The sequence below is a fragment of the Globicephala melas genome, chromosome 3 (genome assembly GCF_963455315.2).
Source record: "Globicephala melas chromosome 3, mGloMel1.2, whole genome shotgun sequence".
Taxonomy (NCBI): Eukaryota; Metazoa; Chordata; class Mammalia; order Artiodactyla; family Delphinidae; genus Globicephala; species Globicephala melas.
The window spans coordinates 146,741,434-146,762,875 of NC_083316.1; the positions used below are offsets into that span (position 1 = coordinate 146,741,434).

A 21,442-nucleotide genomic window follows, 5' to 3' on the forward strand; every position below is an offset into this window, starting at 1 on the left:
AAGAACAGTTGTTAAGAAACTGTTCAAAGAAAGTTGGAAGTCTCACATTTCTTGATTTCAAAACTTACTACAAAGCTACAATAATCAAAACAGTGAGGTACTAGCATAAAAACATATAGACAATGGAAAGAGATCCCAGAAATAAACCCTTGCATATGTGGTCAAATGATTTTCAACAAAGGTGTCAAGACCATTCAATGGGAAAAGGACAGTCTTTTCAACACATTTTGTTGAGAAAACTGAACTACCCATATGCAAGAGAATGAAGATGGTCCCTTACCCTACACCATATACAAAAATTTACTAAAAATGGATCAAAGACATAAATGTAAGAGGTAAAACTACAAAACTCTTAGAAGAAAAAAACAGGGAAAAGCTTCATGACATTGAATTTAGCCGTGATTTCCTGGTTATGACACCAAAAGCACAGGCAACAACAACAAAAAATAAATAAACTGGACTTCATCAAATTTGATAACTTTTGGACATCAAAGGACACTATCAACAGAGTGAAAAAGCAACCCACAGAATGGGAGAAACTACTTGCAAATCATATATCTGATAAGGGACTAATATCAAGAATATATAAAGAACTCTTACAACTCAATAACAAACAAAAAAATTGGGCAAAATACTTGAACAGACATTTACAGATATACAAATAGGCAATAAATGCATGAAAAGATGCTCAGCATTACTAATTAGGGAAATGCAAGTCAAAACCACAGTTAGATATCACTTTACACCCATTAGGCTGGCTATTTAAAAAAAAAATAGAAAATAACAAGTGTTGACAAGGATGTACAGAAATGGGAACCCTGTGTATGTAAAATGGTGTGGCCACTGTGGAAGCGAGTACGGCAGTTCCCCAAAAATTAAAACTAGAATTTAAAAAATTAAACATGGAATTGCCTTATGAACTGGCATTCCACTTCTGGGTATATAGCCAAAAGAACTAAAAGCAGAGTATCAAACAGATGTTTGTATACTAATGTTCAGAGCAGCATTACTCACAATAGCTAAAAGATGGAAACAACCCAAGTATACATCAAGAGATGAATGGAAAAATAAAATATGGCATATCCACACAATGGAATATTATTCAGTCATAAAAAAGGAATGAAGCACTGATACATATGAATGAACCTTGAAAACATTACGCTAAGTGAAAAAAGTCAGACACAAAAGGCCACATATCATGTGATTCCATTTGTATGAAATGCCCAGAATAAGCAAATCCATAGAGACAGAAAGGAGATTAGTGGTTGCCAGTACCTGGGGGAGGGCTCCCAGGGCAAGAGACCGTGGGCTCTGAAAATATGACCCAAGTGCTTTTCAGCTCAGAAAACTGCTGACACTATGTGCCAAGCCCTGTCCCAGGCCCTTCATTCACAGTCTCTCATTTAATCCTCACACAGTTCTATAAGATGAAGACAATAATCATCTCCCTTTTCTAGATCAAGGGTCACCAAAGTTTTTCTGTAAGGAACCAGATAGTAAATATTTTTGTCTTTGTACTCGTGAGCTCTTTGTTTCCCTGGAGACCTCAGCCCATAAACATGTTCAGAGGGTGCCCGACAGGGGACAGCCTGCAGCCCTGCTGGCTTTCCACTCTGGCTGGAGGCCAAAGGAAACTGGAAACCTGTGTTTACCTCGATCCCCTATCAGTTTAGATTAAGCAGCTGTCATGGTGTAGCATAAGGGTCACGGTCTTGCTACATGATCCTGGCAGCCCACATCACCCCTCCTATCATTCATCCATTCATTCATTCGTGCATTTATTAGGCACCTACCCTGTTCCTGCACTGTTTTAGCCATGGGAATTTAGCACTGCACGTGCACAGCTCAGATCAAGAAGTACTCTCTTCCCTCTCAGGCCAGTGTCCTCTCAGAGTTGCGCTGGGACTGGTTACAATAAAAAACTTCTTTGGGGCTTCCGTGGTGGCGCAGTGGTTGAGAGTCCACCTGCTGATGCAGGGGACACGGGTTCGTGCCCCGGTCCGGGAGGATCCCACATGCCGCAGAGCGGCTGGGCCCGTGAGCCATGGCCGCTGAGCCTGCGCGTCCAGAGCCTGTGTTCCACAACGGGAGAGGCCGCAACAGTGAGAGGCCCGCATATCGCAAAAAAAAAAAAACTTCTTTGGAGTTGTTGCAAATGAAGAATCAGCTCAGTTCTCCTTAGGACTGAGAGAGCCAGAATTTAAAATCTCTCCTCTACCTGATCGACCCTTCAGGACTAAACCCTGACCCCACAGTGCCATGCCAAGCTGATTTCCACCCTTCTGAATAACACACACGGAAAACACCACCTATGCACTGCTTCCCCCATATAGTCTCACTCTACACCCTCCACCTCCTCAGGACGTAAGCAGTTGCCCGGGTCAGTTAACCCAGGTCGGTCTCAGTTTCCCCACCCATGACATTTAACAGGAATCAAGAGTTTATTCTGTGCCAGGCCCCTTTGCATGGATTATCTTACACTCACCATTTGAAGTGGGTATCCTAAAAAATGCCTCTACCTCATGGGGTTTTTGGGAGGATTAAACAGGATAATGGATGCCTGGCACTTAGAACATTACCTGGAACACAGTAAGTAAATGCTTGATAAATGTTACCAATTATTATCAGCATTTGGTGATACTTTATTCCCATTTTACATACGAGGAAACTGAGGTTCAAAGAGATTAAGGTCACAGAAATAGTAAGTATCAGAGCCAGGACCTGAACTGGGACGTATTTGGGTGCCAAGTCAGCTCTGTTTGTCTCCCCGATGGAAGAGACCTAGTGACCCCATCCTCTCTTCCTTGTGCCTCAAGAAGGAAGCCACAAGCTCGAGACACAGCCCCCAGGTGGTGGAAGAAAAGGCCCCTCTGTCTCCCTGCTCCAGCCCTCACTGGGCCCCACTGGTCAGCTCACACACACCAAGTGAGCTCGCTCACCCAGAGATAAGGGAGCCAGGATGTCACAGCCCAGATAAGAGAGGGCCTGGACCACCCACAGGGTTTTAGACATTAACGTGTACAGCCCACAGGCAGCAGGGCCAAGTAGCAGGATGGGTCAGCACTGCCACAGCCCGACCGTCCGCAGGAGACAACTGAGGCATGCTCAAGCCATACCCTGGAGAGCACACGGTGCTCGGGGCCTGGGTCCCGTCCTTTCCCTGGCCCTTCCTGAGGCCGGCAGGAGTACTGGGTTCACAGAAGGGGCTCAATAAATAAATGTTGGCAACAGTCCTGGAAGTAAAATCAAATAAAATTAAACCTCTTCTATAGGTCTGGACATAGTCCCAGATCTGCCCCTGTCCTTCTGTGACAGTGCCATCAGAACCACTTTCCTGCTTTGAGCCTCAGTTTTCCTACCTGGAAAATGAAGCTTTTAACATCCGTAAGGTCATTTTCAACATTGACATTTGAGGGTACAAGGTGAAGGACATCCCTTTATCACTGAATAAGCAGTTAATATTTATAAAAGTCCATTCATGTCATCCATTATCAGAGCCTGGACCTGGTATGTGAATAGTAAGTGTTCACTGAATGAATTTATGAAGAATGAAGAAATATGAATGAAACATTTCAGTGGCTTTGAGATGCCCAGAAACCAGGGCAAAACAGTCAACACAGACTAACACAGCTGTTTCTGCAAAGAAAGCTGGACTAAAGCAAGCCAGTCCCCTCCCTCTTCTGCCACCCGAGAGAACAGAGATGACGGCTGCCATTACTGAGTGCCTAATGCATACCTCAGAGTGCTAAGCATTCTACAGGCATTCCTTTACATACACCTGTGAGCAGTTATACTTACGTCTACTTTACAGATGGGGAAACTGAGGTTTGATGGGGAAAGGGCTTCCCCAAAGCCACTCAGTTCCTAGGTGAGGGAACGAGGGTATGAACCCAGGTCTGTCTGACTCTAAGATGCAAAGATTGCTGAAACGTGCGGCCACAGGCAAGCTCCTTCCCCTGTGTGTAGGCTTGTTTCTTCCCGGGGTAGGACGGGTAGGTGCTGCAGTCACCCCTTCCTTCCCAGGTCTCCCTACCCTGAGAGGCAATGTCTCCTGGGCACGGGGACACCCCATCCGAGCAGAAGACAGAGGCTTCTGGTCACTCAACAGAGACCTGTAGAAAGAAGACCCCCCCCCCCAAAAAAAAACATAACAGTGAACACAAAAATGTCTCCAGCTTCTCAGCAGCCAGTCCCTGTAGGTGGAGTCCCGGAACCTCCAACCGTCTGAGTTCCAGGCCAAACAGTGCGGCCATTGAGCGGGGCAGCCCTCACCCACAAGGCCTCCCAGGAACGCCGGGCCTTCTCCTCCGCCTCCAGCTCCACCCACCACGTCACAAAGAGTCTGAGGAAGGAATCTGGGCCTCCCCTCGAGACTGTGGGAACTGAGTGCCCCTTGGCAGGAAGGAAGGGCACAAGGGATAACCTTGGGGTTCCTGAGGGGAGGGGAGGGGGTCCTGCCAAGGCAACAGGGAGCCTCTAAGCCTGTCTGGCACATTCTGTGGCACCTCTGCCACAGCCCCTGCGGGGAGGATTACTAGATGAGGAGACCGAGGTGGCGCCACATCCAAGTGTGCAGGCCCAAGTCCCGAGGCATCTCTGGGATGGAACTGAGGTAACTGCAATTCGGGGTGCCTAAACCCTTCTGATACTGTCTGGCCCAGAGATCAGGAGCACTGGGCTTCAGGGTCCAAGTCCTCTGAGCTTGAGTCCAAATGCTGTCACTGTGTGTCTTTAGGCAACATGCTTCACCTCTCTGAGCCTCTATTTGCTCATCTGTAAAATGGGGACAACACATTCTAACCGTGATGGGGTCCTGAGGGGAGTAAATGAGATAGCACATGTGAAAACAACAAGCACAGTGCCTGGCACCTCGCCGGAGGGTGACAGACGACAGTCACTGTCATCACTATGATGATTATCACCATCGCCACTCTCCTCATCACACCAGGAAATCAGGGCTGGAACCAGACTCCAGGCAGATGCAAACTGGATTTTCAGCCCCTAGGGGAGACACAAGCAGTTCTCTGTCTGCACAGACATTTTTCATCTATTTGACCATCTGTCTGTCCGGCCACCATTACCTAAAGCCAGGGGTGGCAAGGTTCGTGCTGCCATAGAGAGGAATGGTCCAGGGCCATGCCCCTCATTAGATGGACTCACAAATCCACAAGACTAGGAGTGATCAGGGTCACAGGAAATACAGACACACAGCTGGAAGGCCTGCCTGACTGGTAGGAAACGGCATTTTCAACTAAAATTGTTAAAGGTTTGGGGCATGTGAGATGGTCCTCAAGGGACAAGTAGGATTTGAAACCAAGGGGAGAGGGGTGGCGATGTGGAGAGGTGGGCATGGCAGGCAGAGCCAGCGCTGAGCTGCTCACAGAGCAGGGAAGACGGTGCAGGGTGGGTGTTCGTGTCCTATTACATCCCCAAGGGCAACCCCCAGTCTTCCTTGACTTATTACCCGAGAGACAACGTCTCCAAGGAACCAAAACACCTGAGTAAATAAGGTGAGCCCCGGGTTTTGACTCTGGAGTCAGATACACCTGGGTTCCAACTCCAGCCCTGACACTGACTAACCTTGGACAAGGGAAGACCTCGGAACAAGCGCAGAGATGTGAGCCTCGGTTTGCTCGTGTGTAAGGTGTGGGGAACTATAGGATCTGCCACCTGGGTAGTGAGCAGTGGGATGACTTGGGGAAAGCCCACGGCTCAGGACCCGGCATTCGGCAAGTGTGCTCCAACCGTTAGTAACACCAGAGGCTGTATCCACGTGGGAAACTGAAATGACCAGCCCACACTCAGAGACAAGCCCCCAGCGCCAGTGGCTGCCCATGAAAGGTTGAAGGAACAATCTGAGAGCAGCAGAGAGCAGGGCGAAAACACTGGGCGCCTTGGGCAAGTCTAAGCATCTATTTGCCCATACACCCTACAGTCTTATTATGTCCATCCTCTGCCTCCCCACCCCTGCTGCCCCACAGAATGTAAATTCCCAGAGGGCAGGGTTTTGTGTCTGTGCCTTCAGCAACTAAAACAGTGCCTGGCACACAGTTGGTGCTCTGGAAACATTTGTTGGTGAACGAATGAATGCATGAGTGAGTCAGTGAGTGAACGCATGAATGAATGAATAATGGCTGCCCCACGTGCTCCAGGGAGGGGTGTCCAGTCACATGAGATCGCGGATGTGGAACACCAGACACAGGGGAGGCGTGATCACGATGGGGATGCAGAGACTGCCACAGGGGCAAGTACTGAAGGTTCCATCAGTGATGACACAAGTCTGAGGGCTTCTGAGACAGAGACCGGTAGGGACACAGCCAGGAAGGAAGAAGGGCCCTCACTCTCCAAGGAAGACAGAAGACAGTCCCTCAGCCCCCGGCTCATCCCTCTGTTTCCCCACTTCCCCCGCCCAGGACTGGGATTATCTGTTCCTATCAGGGCCAGACAGGGTATAAATGCAGGGAAGCGGCCAGGGTGGGGGTGAGGGCAGATGGGAGAGCAGGTGGCCGTCCATGGGGTAGCAGCCCTCAGCCCAGCTCATAGATGCCGCAAGGGAATATGGGCCCCTGTGGCGAGAGCTGCTTCAGGCCAAGCCAAACACTTGGATTCCTATATGAAAAACACCAACTTACAAAGGGTCACACTATTGCAAAACACTAGAAAAAGTCTGCCGTAGGTACAGCCTGTGGACTGGGTTTACACGTTTATCTGCCAATCTAGACTTTGAACAACACACATGACCTTTTCAGCTGGGTGCCTGGTACGAGGCTCCTACTGTCTTGCCAGCTGGGACGAGCTGGGTTTCTAATCCTGGGCCAACAGCTGCGAGATCAGTGTCATCACCCTTCATGTCCAGATGGGGAAACTGAGGCTCAGAGATGTGTCTGGGGTCACATAGCAGCACAGAGGCAGCAAGATTCCAGCCCAGGTCTAGCTGACTCCAAAGCCGCTGCTTGATGGACCGAAGGAACGAGGGTGTGAGTGAAGCTGGTGCAGGGGGTGGGGGGCGGTGAGTGGGGATGGAAGGAGCACACAGGCTTGCCACAGAGGGGATGAGAGCTGGCTGATGGGCTCAGGTGGTGAACTAAATGCCTGGGAACATGGCAGGCAAATCCCCGGACCACAGAGTCACCCTCGCTCCTGTGAATGTGACACAGAGACCCCGGCCCGGCCATTCCAACAGCAGGATTCCAGGCAAAACCCCACATTACCCCGGCCTGTCCGTCCACAGCTACACCATTCTACTGCCATTCTACCTGCTAGTATCTGACAGTCCACCGCACCCAAGGTAGAAGCTGGATGGATCCTCGAGCCACAGGCCCCTCCCCACCAGACGCTGCCAAAACATGGTCTGCAGGACAACGGGCTCCTCAAGTGGAGGAGGGGGGCACAGACTGTGTGGGCTGGCACCTGGGGGGCGTGGGGTGCCCTGCAGAGGTGGGAGCCAGGCTGATCTGAGTTGGAACCTGGACGTGAGCCCGGAGACAGTCACTCTCTGTCTCTGACCCTCAGTCTTCACATCCATAAAATGGGGGTGACAACATCTCAATCCCATAGAATTGTGAGGATTCGGCAAGATAATCACGAAAGCGCCCGGCACAGAGAAAGTTCCCAGCAAAGGCCAGCTATGTGTGTTCTTTTGCTGACTCTTCCCTCTCACCCTCACCCCCTGCCTCCTGATTTACCCTCTGAGCCAAGAAGTCACAAGCTTCTGTGCCTGCTTCCCCTCCCTGAGCCTCAAGGCACTCTATCTGTACAACAGAAGTGGTAAGAAGTAACAATACGCTTACCCCAGAGGACTGAGAGGGCTGCATTTCAAGTGCTTCACAAAGTGCTATTGTGGATCTGCGTGTGTGTCCCCAGAGTGGACGCCCCTAATCCAGAAGGACGGCAGGAGTCAGTGAATGCCAGGGAAGCCCAGGGACACCAGGACCCCAGAGCCCATGGGGAGAGGTCCTGGCCCACAATACTGCGGAGAAGGGCCACCACAGACCACACAGCTGACCACGAACCCGGAGTTCAGGATTTCAGAGATACCTGAGCTAGGACAAACTGAGCCGACTTGGGCCAAAAGGCCTCCTTGAGATCATCCCTTCCAAGGCCCTGGCATTACGGGCCAGGAAGCAGAGGTGCAGGGAAGGGACAGTGCTTCCTAGGGTCACAGAGGGTTGGTCCCAGATCTGGGAAGATCTCAGGTCCCCTGACTCCATCCAGTCCAGCGCTCCTTCTGCCGCGCTAAGTGACTTTCTAAATGCACACAGCGCAGTTGGTGACTTTCTAATGTCACATTCTCTTTACAGTTCTAGTATTTTTTAAGGCCAGATATGCAACCTCTGTCAGTGACCAACAGCTAGCCTCTGAGCCCAAGGTGACAAGCCACAGAAACCCTGGCCAGTGACATGTAGTCATATGAACATGTGTGGACAGCGGGCCCCTCCCACCCACGCCCTGCTCTGTGACCCTGGGCCCTGCACTTCCTCTTTGTAGAATGTTCACTTTCTGACAAGAAGTCACACTCTGAAAAGCCTACAGTCACTCCTTCAGTTCCTCTCTCTCTCTCACACACACACACATACACACACTCACACACAAACAAACAAACTTGGTATATACGTACAGGAAATTCACAGCTGCCTTACAAACCTATTTTTGCATTCCCTAGGTCAGGAGTCCTGGCTTAAATGCCACCAGGTCTGAGGAGCTAACTTATGGGGCAAAGCAGCTCTGCCTGTATGAAAAAATGTCATCTTGCACACTTTTCTAAGAACACAGTCCTCTTGGTTATCTGCACTTTCCTCAGTTTCGATAGAGACATGGGAATGAGAAATATATCCTCTCAGTTCTACCTGAAGTAAAACAGTGGCAGATATAGAGAACAGACTTGTGGCTGCCAAGAGGGAAGGAAGAATTGGAAGATTGGGATTAGCAGATGCAAACTAGTATGTATAGGATGGATAAACAACAAGGTCCTACTGTATAGCACAGGGAACTATATGCAATATCCTGTGATAAACCAGAAAGGAAAAGAGTATGAAAAAGAACGTAAATCATTTTGCTGTACAGCAGAAATTAACACAACATTGTAAATCAACTATACTTCAAAAAAATTTTTTTAAAACGAATGAACAACAGTGGCACACACCAATGACATACAGCCCTTAGGCTGAGTATTGGGGACAGTAGGGAGTAGTGAGGTCTGAGGCTAATTAGAGAGCAAATCTCCACCTAAGGGGCTGTTGCTGCTCAGCCCCAGGCAACTGCCGCCACATCTCCAGGTTGTTGAAGAAAAGTCCAAAGGCCAGAACTTTATGTGCCATCTTCTGACAAAATGCTAGCAGCAGATTTCTAAAACCGTCTCGCGTGCCAAACAAAATGTGTCCGTAGGCCCGTTCCAGCAGACACCCTCCTCCTCCCAACAACAAGAGGCCGTGAGTGGCAGAGACACGTAGTTCTCAACCGAGGGCAGTTTCGTCCCCCAGGGGACAAGTGGCAACATCTGGAGACGTTTATGGTTGTCACACTGAGTGGGGAGATGGGGGTTCTGCTGGCATCTAGTGGGTAGAGGCAGGGACATTGCTAAACATCCTACAACGTACAGGACAGCTCCCCGCCACATAGAAAATGATCCAAACCCTGAGGCAGACCAAACAGAGTCCAAAAGACGTGGAAGCTACTCTGGGGACCACCATGGGAGTGGGGGGCTGAGGGTGACAGGAGGCCTGCTATTTTCTCTGTGGCCACAGGACTTCCGTGAAGATTTCAACAGAGGAGGAATCCACAGCTAAGAATGCTGGGAAAGCCGAGGTGTAGACAATGAGGGTTGAGATGTGAGCTGGGGGAGCAAGACCACTGGCCTTCGGGTCAGGAGAGGTGGGTCCAAACCCAGCCTCTGGCCCGAGTGTCCCTGAACAAGCTGCTGAGCCTGCCCACCTCAGTCCTAAGAGGACCGTCCCCAACCTCTGGCCTTCCAGGCTTGGCCAGACCCAAACACCCCTGGCCTGGGAGCATCCCAAGGCGGACGTCCTGAGATTGGGGCACTGCACGGCACTGGGGGAGAGGAGTTCCTCCACCGTGCTTGTCCTTCCGGCCAAGCCCCGTCACTTGCGAGCGCTAAAGAGACCCACGGTGACAAACTTCCTCCTAACAGGGAGCACAGGGCCTGGGCTGAGGGCTTTGGCAGGCAAAGGGATTGGGCCAGAATGGAAGAGAAGTGGTTTATTTTCTTTTATTTCTATTTATGGCAAGTGGGTCCTAATTTTCCATTTCTGGTAATGAGACGGAAGTTTCTTTTTCAGTTAATGTAGTTAATTTCTAAAAAGTGAGTCACCTTAAAAAAATATGAACTATTCCACAGGTAGGAGAATGAATGAGGTTTGGGAGAGGCAGCCCTACGGAGAGTGTTACATAAATATTACAGCTCTTTAGCTTCGAGAATGACAAGTTCATACCTGGGGGGGAAATCCAGGGAGGCTATCCAACTGTGGAGGCCTTCCATGCAAGCAAAGGAGTCAATGCTTTGTTTGGTAGTCAGCAAGGAGATTCCTGGGCAGATAAACTTGTGCAAAACTTTCTGCCCAGACAAAACTTGGGGCAGAGGGACTTCTGAACTTCTCCTGTGCCGCGGCTCCAGGGGTGGTGGCCAGGCCTGGCTGTGTGCACATGAAAGGGCTTTCCTCACCCTGTGCTGATTCCTTCATCCACCCTGACATCACCTTTCTTACTGTCTGGGGGTGACACGGATCACAGCAAAGCCTCGGGTAGGTTCATCAGGTGAAAGGCATAAAAGCCAGAAGAGAAGAGGCTGCCACAAACCAGGGGGTGAGGGTGTAGTGGGAATGGAATGAAAGGACTGTGAGAGGAGGGGAGAGAGAAGCAATGGCATTAACTAAGCACCCACTTTGTGCCAGACACTGCTGCCCATGCCCCACCTCACTTGATCCTTACAATGGGATAGGTTTTGCTACCATCATCCCCATTTTAGGGTTAAAGAGCTAGAGACTCAGAGGTTAGCTAAGATCTCAACTGGTGCTACGAGCCAGGACTTGTCCCAGTTCCTCCACTGCAGGGTAGGGAAGACAATGCATGAGACAGACATGGAGAAGAATCAAAGGGACTCAGAAATTAATCAGATTAATGGCCGAGGAAGAGGGCAGACGCTGGACTGCTTGAAACCTCCTTGAATTTTCTCAACACCTACACTAAGACCACAACCCCTACCTCCCTGACCCCATCTCCTACCACCCCCACCCCATCCCAGGCACACCGGCCCCTCACTGCCTTTGAATGCAGTAAGCATGCTCTCACCTCAGGGCCCTTGCACTTGCTGTCCCCTTGATCCTCCCTTGACTGGGTCCTTCTCAAACGTCACCTCCTCAGAGAGGCCTCCTGCTGACCACACACAGAAGGTGGCTTGCCCTGTCCCTAGCCACACCTCTGATTTCATATCCATCGTGGTCCTTATCGTTACCTGAATTATGTGTTTCTGTGCTTATTGGCCATCTTCCCCACCAGACTGTAAGCTCCATGAGCAAGAGGATTGTAACTCTCGTTCACTACTGAATCCCCAGTCCCTAGAACAGGGCCTAGCACACAGCAGGCCATGACAATCTGGTCTCCTTTCATATGGTTCTCTGCCTCTCTTCCTTTGCCATCCTCCAGCCACAACAACTTTTGTCTGGTCCTTTAGAGGCGTCACTGGCTCCTGCCTCAGGGCCTTTGCACTTCCTATTCCCTTTACCTAGAATTTTCCACCTCTGAATTTTCTGCAGGTCTGCCCTGCATCCTTCCTTTGGGGCCTCAGCTAAAAGGTCACCTCACGAGAAAGGCCTTCCCTATCCATCCTATTTAAAGCACCTGTTCCTGACCCTACCCTGGGAACCTCTATCCCATTTCCCAGTTTACTTTTCTTTCACACACTTAACACTTGCTGAAGTCCTCTCATTTACTTCTTCATTTGCTTCCGTATCACCTGCTTCTACCACAAGACTCTGAGCCCAGTGAGGCCAGGGACCTGGCCGATCTGTATCCTCAGGGCTGGAACTGGGCTGGGCACAAAGAAGGAATTCAACAGACACTTGTTTACATGAATAAATGGAGAACCCTGTGGTCTGACAGGGCTGCAGGCTTAATTCCCCCACGATGACCCAAGCTTCTAGAGATAGCAGCCAGAGTCCCGGGGTGAATAGGTAACAGATCAAAACATAGGGTTTGCTGTCCTGTCAAAAAGGCTGAGGGCAACGAGGGGTCAGGAACCAATCAGAAGGAGCTTTCAAAATCCTCACAGCCTTCCAAGCAGGACTCTACAGCCACCTTCACTTCTCAGCCAGATTCAGCAGAAAGGAAGAGCTTCAGAGGCAGGAAGATTCCTCCTCTCCTCCCTGCAAGCTACCAATAGCTGGAGAATTGCTTCGGTCAAAGGCAAGCGCATCCTTTCATGTGCTTCTTGGCCATCTGTATGTCTTCTTTGGAGAAATGTCTATTTAGGTCTTCCGCCCATTTTTGGATTGGGTTGTTTGTTTTTTTGATATTGAGCTGCATGAGCTGCTTGTATATTTTGGAGATTAATCCTTTGTCAGTTGCTTCATTTGCAAATATTTTCTCCCATTCTGAGGGTTGTCTTTTTGTCTTGTTTATGGTTTCCTTTGTTGTGCAAAAGGTTTTAAGTTTCATTAGGTCCCATCTGTTTATTTTTGTTTTTATTTCCATTTCTCGAGGAGGTGGGTCAAAAAGGATCTTGCTGTGATTTATGTCATAGAGTGTTCTGCCTATGTTTTAGCCACATAGCACAGGGAGGTCAGCCTTGTGCTTTGTGACCAACTAGAGGGGTGAGATAGGGAGGGTGGAAGGGAGGTGCAAGAGGGAGGGGATATGGGGATATATGTATACATATAGCTGATTCACTTTCTTATACAGCAGAAACTAACACAACACTGTAAAGCAATTATACTCCAATAAAGATGTTTTTTAAAAAAAAAGAGAACGCAAGGGCAACGTCAGCCTGTGGGCTGCAGGTACCCCACTACCTTCATTCTCCCCAGGGCAGGGCTGGCCTCAAAAGGGGAAGGGGGGGCTTCCCTGGTGGCGCAGTGGTTGAGAGTCCGCCTGCCGATGCAGGGGACACGGGTTGGTGCCCCGGTCCGGGAAGATCCCACATGCTGCGGAGCGGCTGGGCCCATGAGCCATGGCCGCTGAGCCTGCGCGTCCGGAGCCTGTGCTCCGCAACGGGAGAGGCCACAACAGTGAGAGGCCCGTGTACCGCAAAAAAAACAAAACAAAACAAAACAAAAAGGCGGGGAGGGGGTCTGCCTGGACCTCCACTCCTTCCCCTGCTCTGGACCAGCCCTGGGGGAGCAAAGTCAGGGTCCTGTCTACCGGAGGAGGGAGACACCAAGACATAGAGGTACTAAAATGTGACTGGTAGGAGAAGAGAAAACTAAGGAGCAGAGAGAAGAGGAAGAGAAGGTAAATTCCACCTAGAGGTACCAGGGAAGAATTTAAAAGGTCTCATGGAAGAAGCGATGCTCCTGCTGACTCTGCAGATGACAATGCAGAGGGCCTGCCTGCAAGAAGGCACTAGATGAACAAAGGCCTGGAGGTACCACCTGCAAGTAGCTTAGAACAGCTGGAGAAGAGAGGCCTGGGAAGATACCGACAGATGGACTATAATTAGCCTGTGTACCAGGTAATGGGTTTGGAATGTATCCTGGAGAGCTGTGGAAGAGCTTTTCATAGGGCAGCGTGACATGCGTAGGGCCTCTCATCCACAGTCTCTGACATCTGTATGTCTGGGCTTGTGACTAATTCACTGTGTGACTTTGGGTAAATTCCAGACCCTCTCTGGTCTGCAGTTGATTCATCTTTCAAATGAGATGTTGGCTGCATGACATCCAGCTGTAGCATTCTGCAGTTTAGTCAACACTCCTCTGGTGTGGCTCCAGAGGTGTGCCAGAGCCAGCTTTCACTGGCTTATGAGGACTGATTGTTAAATTTTCAGGCATTTTTGTAAGCTGGTAACATAACCATTGTTTAAAATTGTTATGTAACCTTATTATTTAAAAAATTGAATTAAAAACAACAAAGAGGATAAACACTCAAAACTCATCGCTTCCCTAATTATCTTAGCACATTCTAGTGTTATCTCTACTGTTAAAGTTATCTACATCTATCGTATCTGTATGGCAGGAATAACTTCATCACGGAGCGCTACTGCATCTCTTGCCAACTCTGTGTTAGTGACATTTTGTTTTAGCTTGAAATTGACCATGGTGGGAATACACCACAGAAACTGGCAGATGCTATAAACCAGGGCTGTTGTTCCCAGAGAGTTTATTGTTAAACATTTACCATCATGTTACTCTGTCTCTGTCTCACTCCCATAAGACGTGTAGGAAAAGAGACCTAACCCTTGAAAGACTTTCCCAGAGGCCAAAATCTGGCTCAGGGCTAGGGGTGGGGGTGGGGGGATGGGATTGTTAGGGGGAGGGGCAGTTATAAACCCAAGGAGATTCATGAGCTCAGCCCAGGGTTTCCCACATTCACTTACTTGGGGGGCCTGGTGTACATCCAGAGCTGCATTGTCCACACAGTCTAATGCAGGAGCCACTAAACACATGTGGCTATTGAACACTTGCGGCTACTGTAGAACAACATGGATCATTTTATTCACTTTTAATTAATTTAAGTTTAAAAACTGGTACTCGATGCTATTATTGGGATACATTTAAGAACGCCGGAACAACCTAGGGATGTGAATCTACTTGTTCACCTGTAAATTTTACGACATCTAAATACAGATCAAGCATTTCTAACGAAAATTTAGCTCCTGAATTGAGATGTGCTAGAAGTGTGCGACACATATTGGATTTGAAGGCTTAGAAGGAAAAAGAGGTAAAGTATCTTATTAATAATTTTTACACTGATGACATGTCAGAATGATAATATGTTTTATATACTAGGTTACATAAATTATATTATTTAAATTAATTTCATCAGTTTCTTTTTGCTTGAATGTGGCAATTAGAAAATTTTTAGGGAACTCCCTGGCGGTCCAGTGGTGGTTAGGACTCCACATTTTCACTGCCAAGGGCCTGGGTTCAATCCCTGGTCGGGGAACTAAGATTCCGCAAGCCGAGCAGTGCGGCCAAAAAAAAAAAAAAACTTTTTTAAATTACATATATGGCTATCATTATATTTCTATTGGATGGTGCTGGTTTAGAATATTTGGGGTTGTTTTTTCCCCCACTTGCACCACTTGATATTCAAAAGCAGAAGTGGTCATAAGAAACCACTAGAAGGATCTTGTGAAGATTACAAATTCTAGAAGAAAATGAGCTAATCTTGTCAGATTGCAGGTAGGGTGGTTTAGTGAGTGACCTCCACCCCAGCTGGGGAAAGTCCATCCCTGGCTGCCATGGCTGGGGAAGAGGCCCAGGACACTTGGGCAACAGTTAATTTCTCATCCCAAAGCCCAGACCCTGAGAGTGGACCCCAGGCCAGGGCTGATTTTGTCAAAGACACCCACGCAGAAAAACTGGCTCCTGGAGCCACACAGAAGGCCTGGCCCGGCCACAAGATGGGGCCAAGAATCATCACACAGAAGGAAAGAACCAAAAAGTTGGTGCACCTTCAACATTATATCTCAGAATGAGACTCCTCCCTTCTACACTTCTGTACATGCCGTCCCTCAGACTGCCTCTCCTTCTCTCATCCCTTGAAGAACTATGCATCCTTCAAGATCCCGTTCAAATGTTCCTTTCTCTGAACCCTTTCCTGACCAAACGATGTTCCCATCTCACATCCTTGGACTTCTGGCCTAGTCTATTCTTACCACTTCCTGGTCAGTCTCGGTGCTTTCACTCTTGCCCCCTCAAACCTGGTTTCTTCCTAAAAGGCAAAATTTGTGTCTCTCCCTGTGAGACTGCCACTGGGTCCCTATTACCTAAAGCAATAGTTCTCAAACTTCAACAAGCATCAGTCACCTAGAACAGATGGCTACACAGCACTGTAAATCAACTATACTCCAATAAAACTTAAAACAAAACAACAACAACAAAAAAACACAGATGGCCGGGCCCTATTCTAGAGATTCTGATTCAGCAGGTCTGGGTTGGGCCCTAATGTCTTGCACTTCAAACAAGGTCCCAAGTGCTACTGCTGCTACTACTGGTCTGAGAGGTTGTACTTTGAGAACCACTGATCTATTAAAAGATCAAGTGCAAACTCTTCACCTGGGCATTCGAGGCTCTCCACAACATCGCCTCCTATGACTGCCCTCATCTTTCACCACGTGCTGCCCCAAACCTAGTCCACCGTGATCCCAACATGTCACACCTTTCCCGCCTGCACACCACGGCCCATGCTGATTCTCCTGCTTGAAACATTCTGTCTGTCTTGATCCACCCAGTTCCAGGGCCACCGTCCTTGATTTCACAATGTCTAAAACCCAAATCTTCAAAAATGACGAGATGGCACCTTTAAGGGTCTACAAAGTAACAAATACAGGCTATAGGGGCAAGTACAAAAGAGGAGGGTGAGAAATGATTTTGACCAAAACAGCAGCCCTGGATAAGAAAGTACCAGCCTAAAGCGACAACTTTGGGACAGAAAATTCTGGTGTATCTGTTTAAACAACCTCATCACAGTCACTGTCCAGTTACAAATTGTCCTTTTTCTCCATCGGGTTTTCCAGCTCTGCCACTTTCTAGCTATGTGGCCTGGCAGGGGGGGAACTTACTCAGTATCTTTGTTTCTCACTTTCATCTATAAGATGAGGATAAAGCAACAACCTCAAAGAATGAAGATTAAATGACATAATGCAAGTAAAATGCACAGCAAAAGGCCCAGCAAAAGGCCCAGCACACAGTAAGCCTTCAATAAATGTTAGCTGTTGTTGGTATTATCTTTGGACTTGGGAACGTAATGAACTTGGTATCCAGTCACAAACAATAATGGGAACAGACACATAAAACATGTTTTTCTTAATGGGTACGTAATCAGCAATTCAATGAAGGTTGTGTTGATGGATAGCAGGATAGATGGATGGATGGATGGGTGGGTGGGTGTGCATGTGTGTTGTAGGTAGGTGCTTTGATGGAAAAACTCATTTGTATAATATCAAAAGTGGCTCTGGGGACTTCCCTGGTGGCGTAGTGGTTAAGAATTCGCCTGCCAGGACTTCCCTGGTGGCCCAGTGGTTGAGAATTCACCTGCCAATGCATGGAACACAGGTTCGATCTCTGGTCCGGGAATATCCCACAGGCCGCGGAGCAACTAAGCCCGTGCGCCACAACTATTGGAGCCTGCGCTCTAGAGCCCACGAGCCACAACTACGGAGCCCGCATGCCACAACTCCTGAAGCCCACACACCTAGAGCCCAAGCCCTGCAACAAGAGAAGCCACCGCAATGAGAAGCCTGTGCACCGCAACGAAGAGTAGCCCCCGCTTGCCGCAACTAGAGAAAGCCCGCGTGCAGCAACTAAGACCAAACAATGAAGACTCAATGCAGCCAAGAATAAATAAATAAATAAATTCATTTTTTAAAAAAAGAATCCACCTGCCAATGCAAAGGACACGGGTTGGAGCCCTGGTCTGGGAAGATCCCACATGCCGCGGAGCAACTAAGCCCCTGTGCCACAACAACTCAACATGAGCTCTAGAGCCCACGAGCCACAACTACTGAGCCCACATGCCACAACTACTGAAGCCCGTGCTCCACAACAAGAGAAGCCATGGCAATGAGAAGCCCGCGCACCATGAAGAGTAGTAGCCACCCTCACCGCAACTAGAGAAAGCCCACACGCAGCAACGAAGACCCAATGCAGCCAAAAATAAATTAATTAATTAAAAAAAAAAAAAGTGGCTCTGTGAGACCGGCTTGGCAATAGACACTTAAAAATCTTAAAAATTCTCCTAAAGAGATTCTCAGGCAAGAACACAAAAATTCAAAGATGTCCATCACAGAGTTGCTTATAACAGCAATTAAAATTTTTAAAAAAAGCAACGGCCTAAATGCTCAATAGTCAGAAGATGGAATTCTACAGAAAAAGAAAAAGTGAAGATGCAGCTGTTTCCCTAAGGCGTGAAAAGTTGTTCTTAATATATCTTAAATACAAAGGGTAAAAAGTGAAGTAACTAGTCTGGTGTAAGTTTATCTTTTTTTAATAACTATGAGTGTGTGTATATATAGAAAAAGTCCAGAAAAATATATTCCAAATGTTATCAGTGGTTATCTTTGGTGTAAAGATTTGGATGGTATTAATCGTTTTTGTTTTTGCTTTTCTGTATACTCTCATTTTCCTCTGATAGCCATATATTTTAAAATTTGTTTAATTTCTTAAAAGAAGAAAAATTTTTTAAAAGGCAGCTCCATGAATCAAGACAGAAGAAATGCATAGGGTCAGCTTCCTGGGCCTCAGCTATGTGACCATGAGCAAGGAGCCTGCCCTCTCTGTGCGTCTGTCCCCTCCCCTTTGGAAAAGGGTGACCAGTCCCCTGCCTGGCTCACCTTCCAAGGTGCCCAGAGACAGTGGATGAGGAAAGGCTTTGATATCCACAACTGGCAGTCAGGTGATGGTGGTTTTATTCCCCCCAGGGACATCTAGAAGACTCCCCAAGGAGATGCTCAGAGAAGCAAAAGAAAGCTGGCCTCCATTGCGGGTCAACCAGTTTTAGTGGACAGAGTTCTGGGCGGAGCTGGGGTGCCAAGTTCTCACCCCCCTCGGACACTGGCTTCCTTCATTTCTGTGAAATGAGAGGGATGAACTTTGACAGTGGTTTCTAAACCACTCCTTTGGTTTTCTTAAATAACAGGATCCTTTTCTCAAATGAAACACAGATCTCTCCATTAAGCATCAGTGGCTCTGTTCCTCAAAATCAGGCATTCTGCGCAAAACGAATCAACTTGGAGTCCATTTCGCATTATTTCAAATGGGAAAAATTATAAAGCATGACATGTCAACTCAAGACTCCCCATTAATTTCCTAAAATGTAACTAACACATAGTAACACTCTCCCTGTACATGGCAAACTATCGTAACAGGAGGTTCAATGCTTAAAACATACCCTCTTGGGAATCCCCTGGTGGTCCAGTGGTTAAGACTGGGCACTTTCACTGCCATGGGCCCAGGTTTGATCCCTGGTCGGTGAAGTAAGATCCTGCATGCCACGCCAAAAAAAAAAAAAAAAAACCCCCTCCTGACCACCAAGTCATTATTAACAACCAGTAACTGCGGTAGCATGAGCCTGGGCCGCTCTCCCGGATCCGGCACATTCCGAGATGCCCAGCCCCCAATGACCCTCGCTCCCTTTGCAAACCGTCTACATGTGAGTCAGACAGTCTTCCAATTACATCTAGAATTCACGAGACTTCCTGCCCATCATCTCGTTACAAACGTTATGCTGAGTTTTAGGAACGTAAATATGGTGTTTTACGGGCTCAACACTGGCTGAAAAGGAAGTTTGGAAACATGTACCTTCTTTTATAAACTGAGAGGCATTAATACTAGGAGAACATCAATGCCCGAGCCATTCTGCAGGGCAGGCTCTACGAAAACCAGGGCACCCTGGAATTCCTCCAAGGGTGATGCTGAGTGGGGAAGGTGGGGATTGAAGCTGTATCTGCACTGTGCACCTCAAAATATGAGGTTGCTGACGGAGAGTGGGGGTTATTAAAGGGTTCCCTTTAGTGCTGCCATTGAAAGGCATCCCCTTGGAGCAGCCGCAGCAGTAGTAATAACGATGCCACCACAACAAATAATACAACAGCTCACACTCAGCGAACTCTGACATGTGCCAGCTACTCTTCCAAGCACCCTTCATAAATTAGCTCATTTAATCCCAGGAACAACTCAATGAGCTAGGTACTGTTATCATCCCCATTTTACAGATGGGGAAACTGAGGCAAGGAGAGGTTAAGAACTTGCCTAGGGTTATCCAAGCAGAGCTGCGATTCGAGGCCAGGCAGCAGAGTTTCAGAGTTCCTTCCAGCTCCAAACCACTACCCCTGGCCCCCCAAAGTGGGGAGGCTCTGCAGAAAGAGGGGGCAGGGAACCCAGAGCCCCCCCAACTTCACCTTGTCCTCGCCCCAGCCCTTGCCCTTAAAGCAGAAGCTGAGAAAGTGTTGAAGCCCTTAGAACCAAGCAGGGTCCAGTGGCACCAGGCCATGGGAGCCAAGGGGGACAGGCGGTGGCACCTTACCCACAGCTTCCAGTCATAGTAGTAGGCTCCCAGGAGCTTCACGATGTAGGGGTGGTCACAGGTGGCGAGGATCTCAATCTCCACGATGTAGTCCTCCAGCTCCTCCTCACTCTTGGTCTCAATTACTTTGGCGGCAGCCAAGGCACCTGTCTCCTTGTTCTTGGCCTGCAAAGTTGAAGACACAGAAGGTCAGCAGCCATGGTTGGCAGGAAGCTGACCCCTGGAGGCCAGCTCAGAGAGGTCCACGTGAGTGGGAAACAGAGGCCAGATGTCCAGATGCGGATAAGAGGCTGAAGTAGGAGGTACGCTGTTCTCAACAATGGCCAGTGCTCGCTCATTATGTCAGCTCAGGAGGGCATGCGTCAGAAACAATGTTCTGTGGTTAATAATAAATTAAGTACAGTACACCCATACTATAGGATAAATAAAAATACAAGAGCAGCATAGATCTAGAAACAACAACATGGAAAGATTGTTTATTGTTCGGTAAAAGATGCAAGTCACCGAACAATAAAAGTGGTATGATGCTTTTTATATAAAAAATGGAAAACTACTCTTTTATAAATGCTCACACATGAACATAAATGCATGGAAAACTCTGGAGAGATACTGCCTGACAGCAGGCTGGGGAGGAGCCTGAAATGGGGACAGATTCAAAGGACACGTTCACTCTCTCTGTACTGTTTTAAAACTTTAATAGAATGTTTTCTGCATTTACTTGCATCATTTCACACACATTAAAAGTAAAACGAGGGACTTCCCTGGTGACGCAGTGGTTAATAATCTGCCGGCCAATGTAGGGGGATGAGTTTGAGCCCTGTCCAGGGAAGATCCCACATGCCGCGGAGCAACTAAGTCCAAGCACCACAACTACTGAAACCCGCGTGCCTAGAGGCCGTGCTCCGCAACGAAGAGTAGCCCCCGCTCGCCGCAACTAGAGAAAGCCTAGTTTCTCTTCGTGGCTGCAGCAACGAAGACCCAAGGCAGCCAAAAATAAATAAATAAAGTAAAATGAAAAGGGTTTTTAGTGCCCACCAGTTACAGGGGAAGTAGCTCCTAGATGCATTTCACCTGGTCGTAACAACAGTTTCTTATGTGATGAAAAAGAGAGAATTTCACACGTATGAGGATAGCTATAAATTTTTAAAAACGGAAAATAAGTGTTGGTGAGGATGTGGAAGAATTGGTACCTTTGTGCATTGCTAGTGGGCATGTAACATGGTGCAGCCACTGTGGAAAAGAATTCCCA

General features: G+C 48.2%; 1 protein-coding gene across 2 annotated transcripts in view; it reads right to left on the reverse strand.

Moving 5' to 3' along the window:
- Positions 1-21,442, reverse strand: part of STK10 (serine/threonine kinase 10) — a 120,310-nt gene that overhangs the window by 75,742 nt on the left and 23,126 nt on the right. For both annotated transcript variants that reach the window (XM_030829923.2, XM_060296598.1), the window contains exon 2: positions 20,194-20,358. In XM_030829923.2, the coding sequence (XP_030685783.2) occupies positions 20,194-20,358 (165 nt within the window). The remainder of the gene's footprint in view (positions 1-20,193; positions 20,359-21,442) is intronic.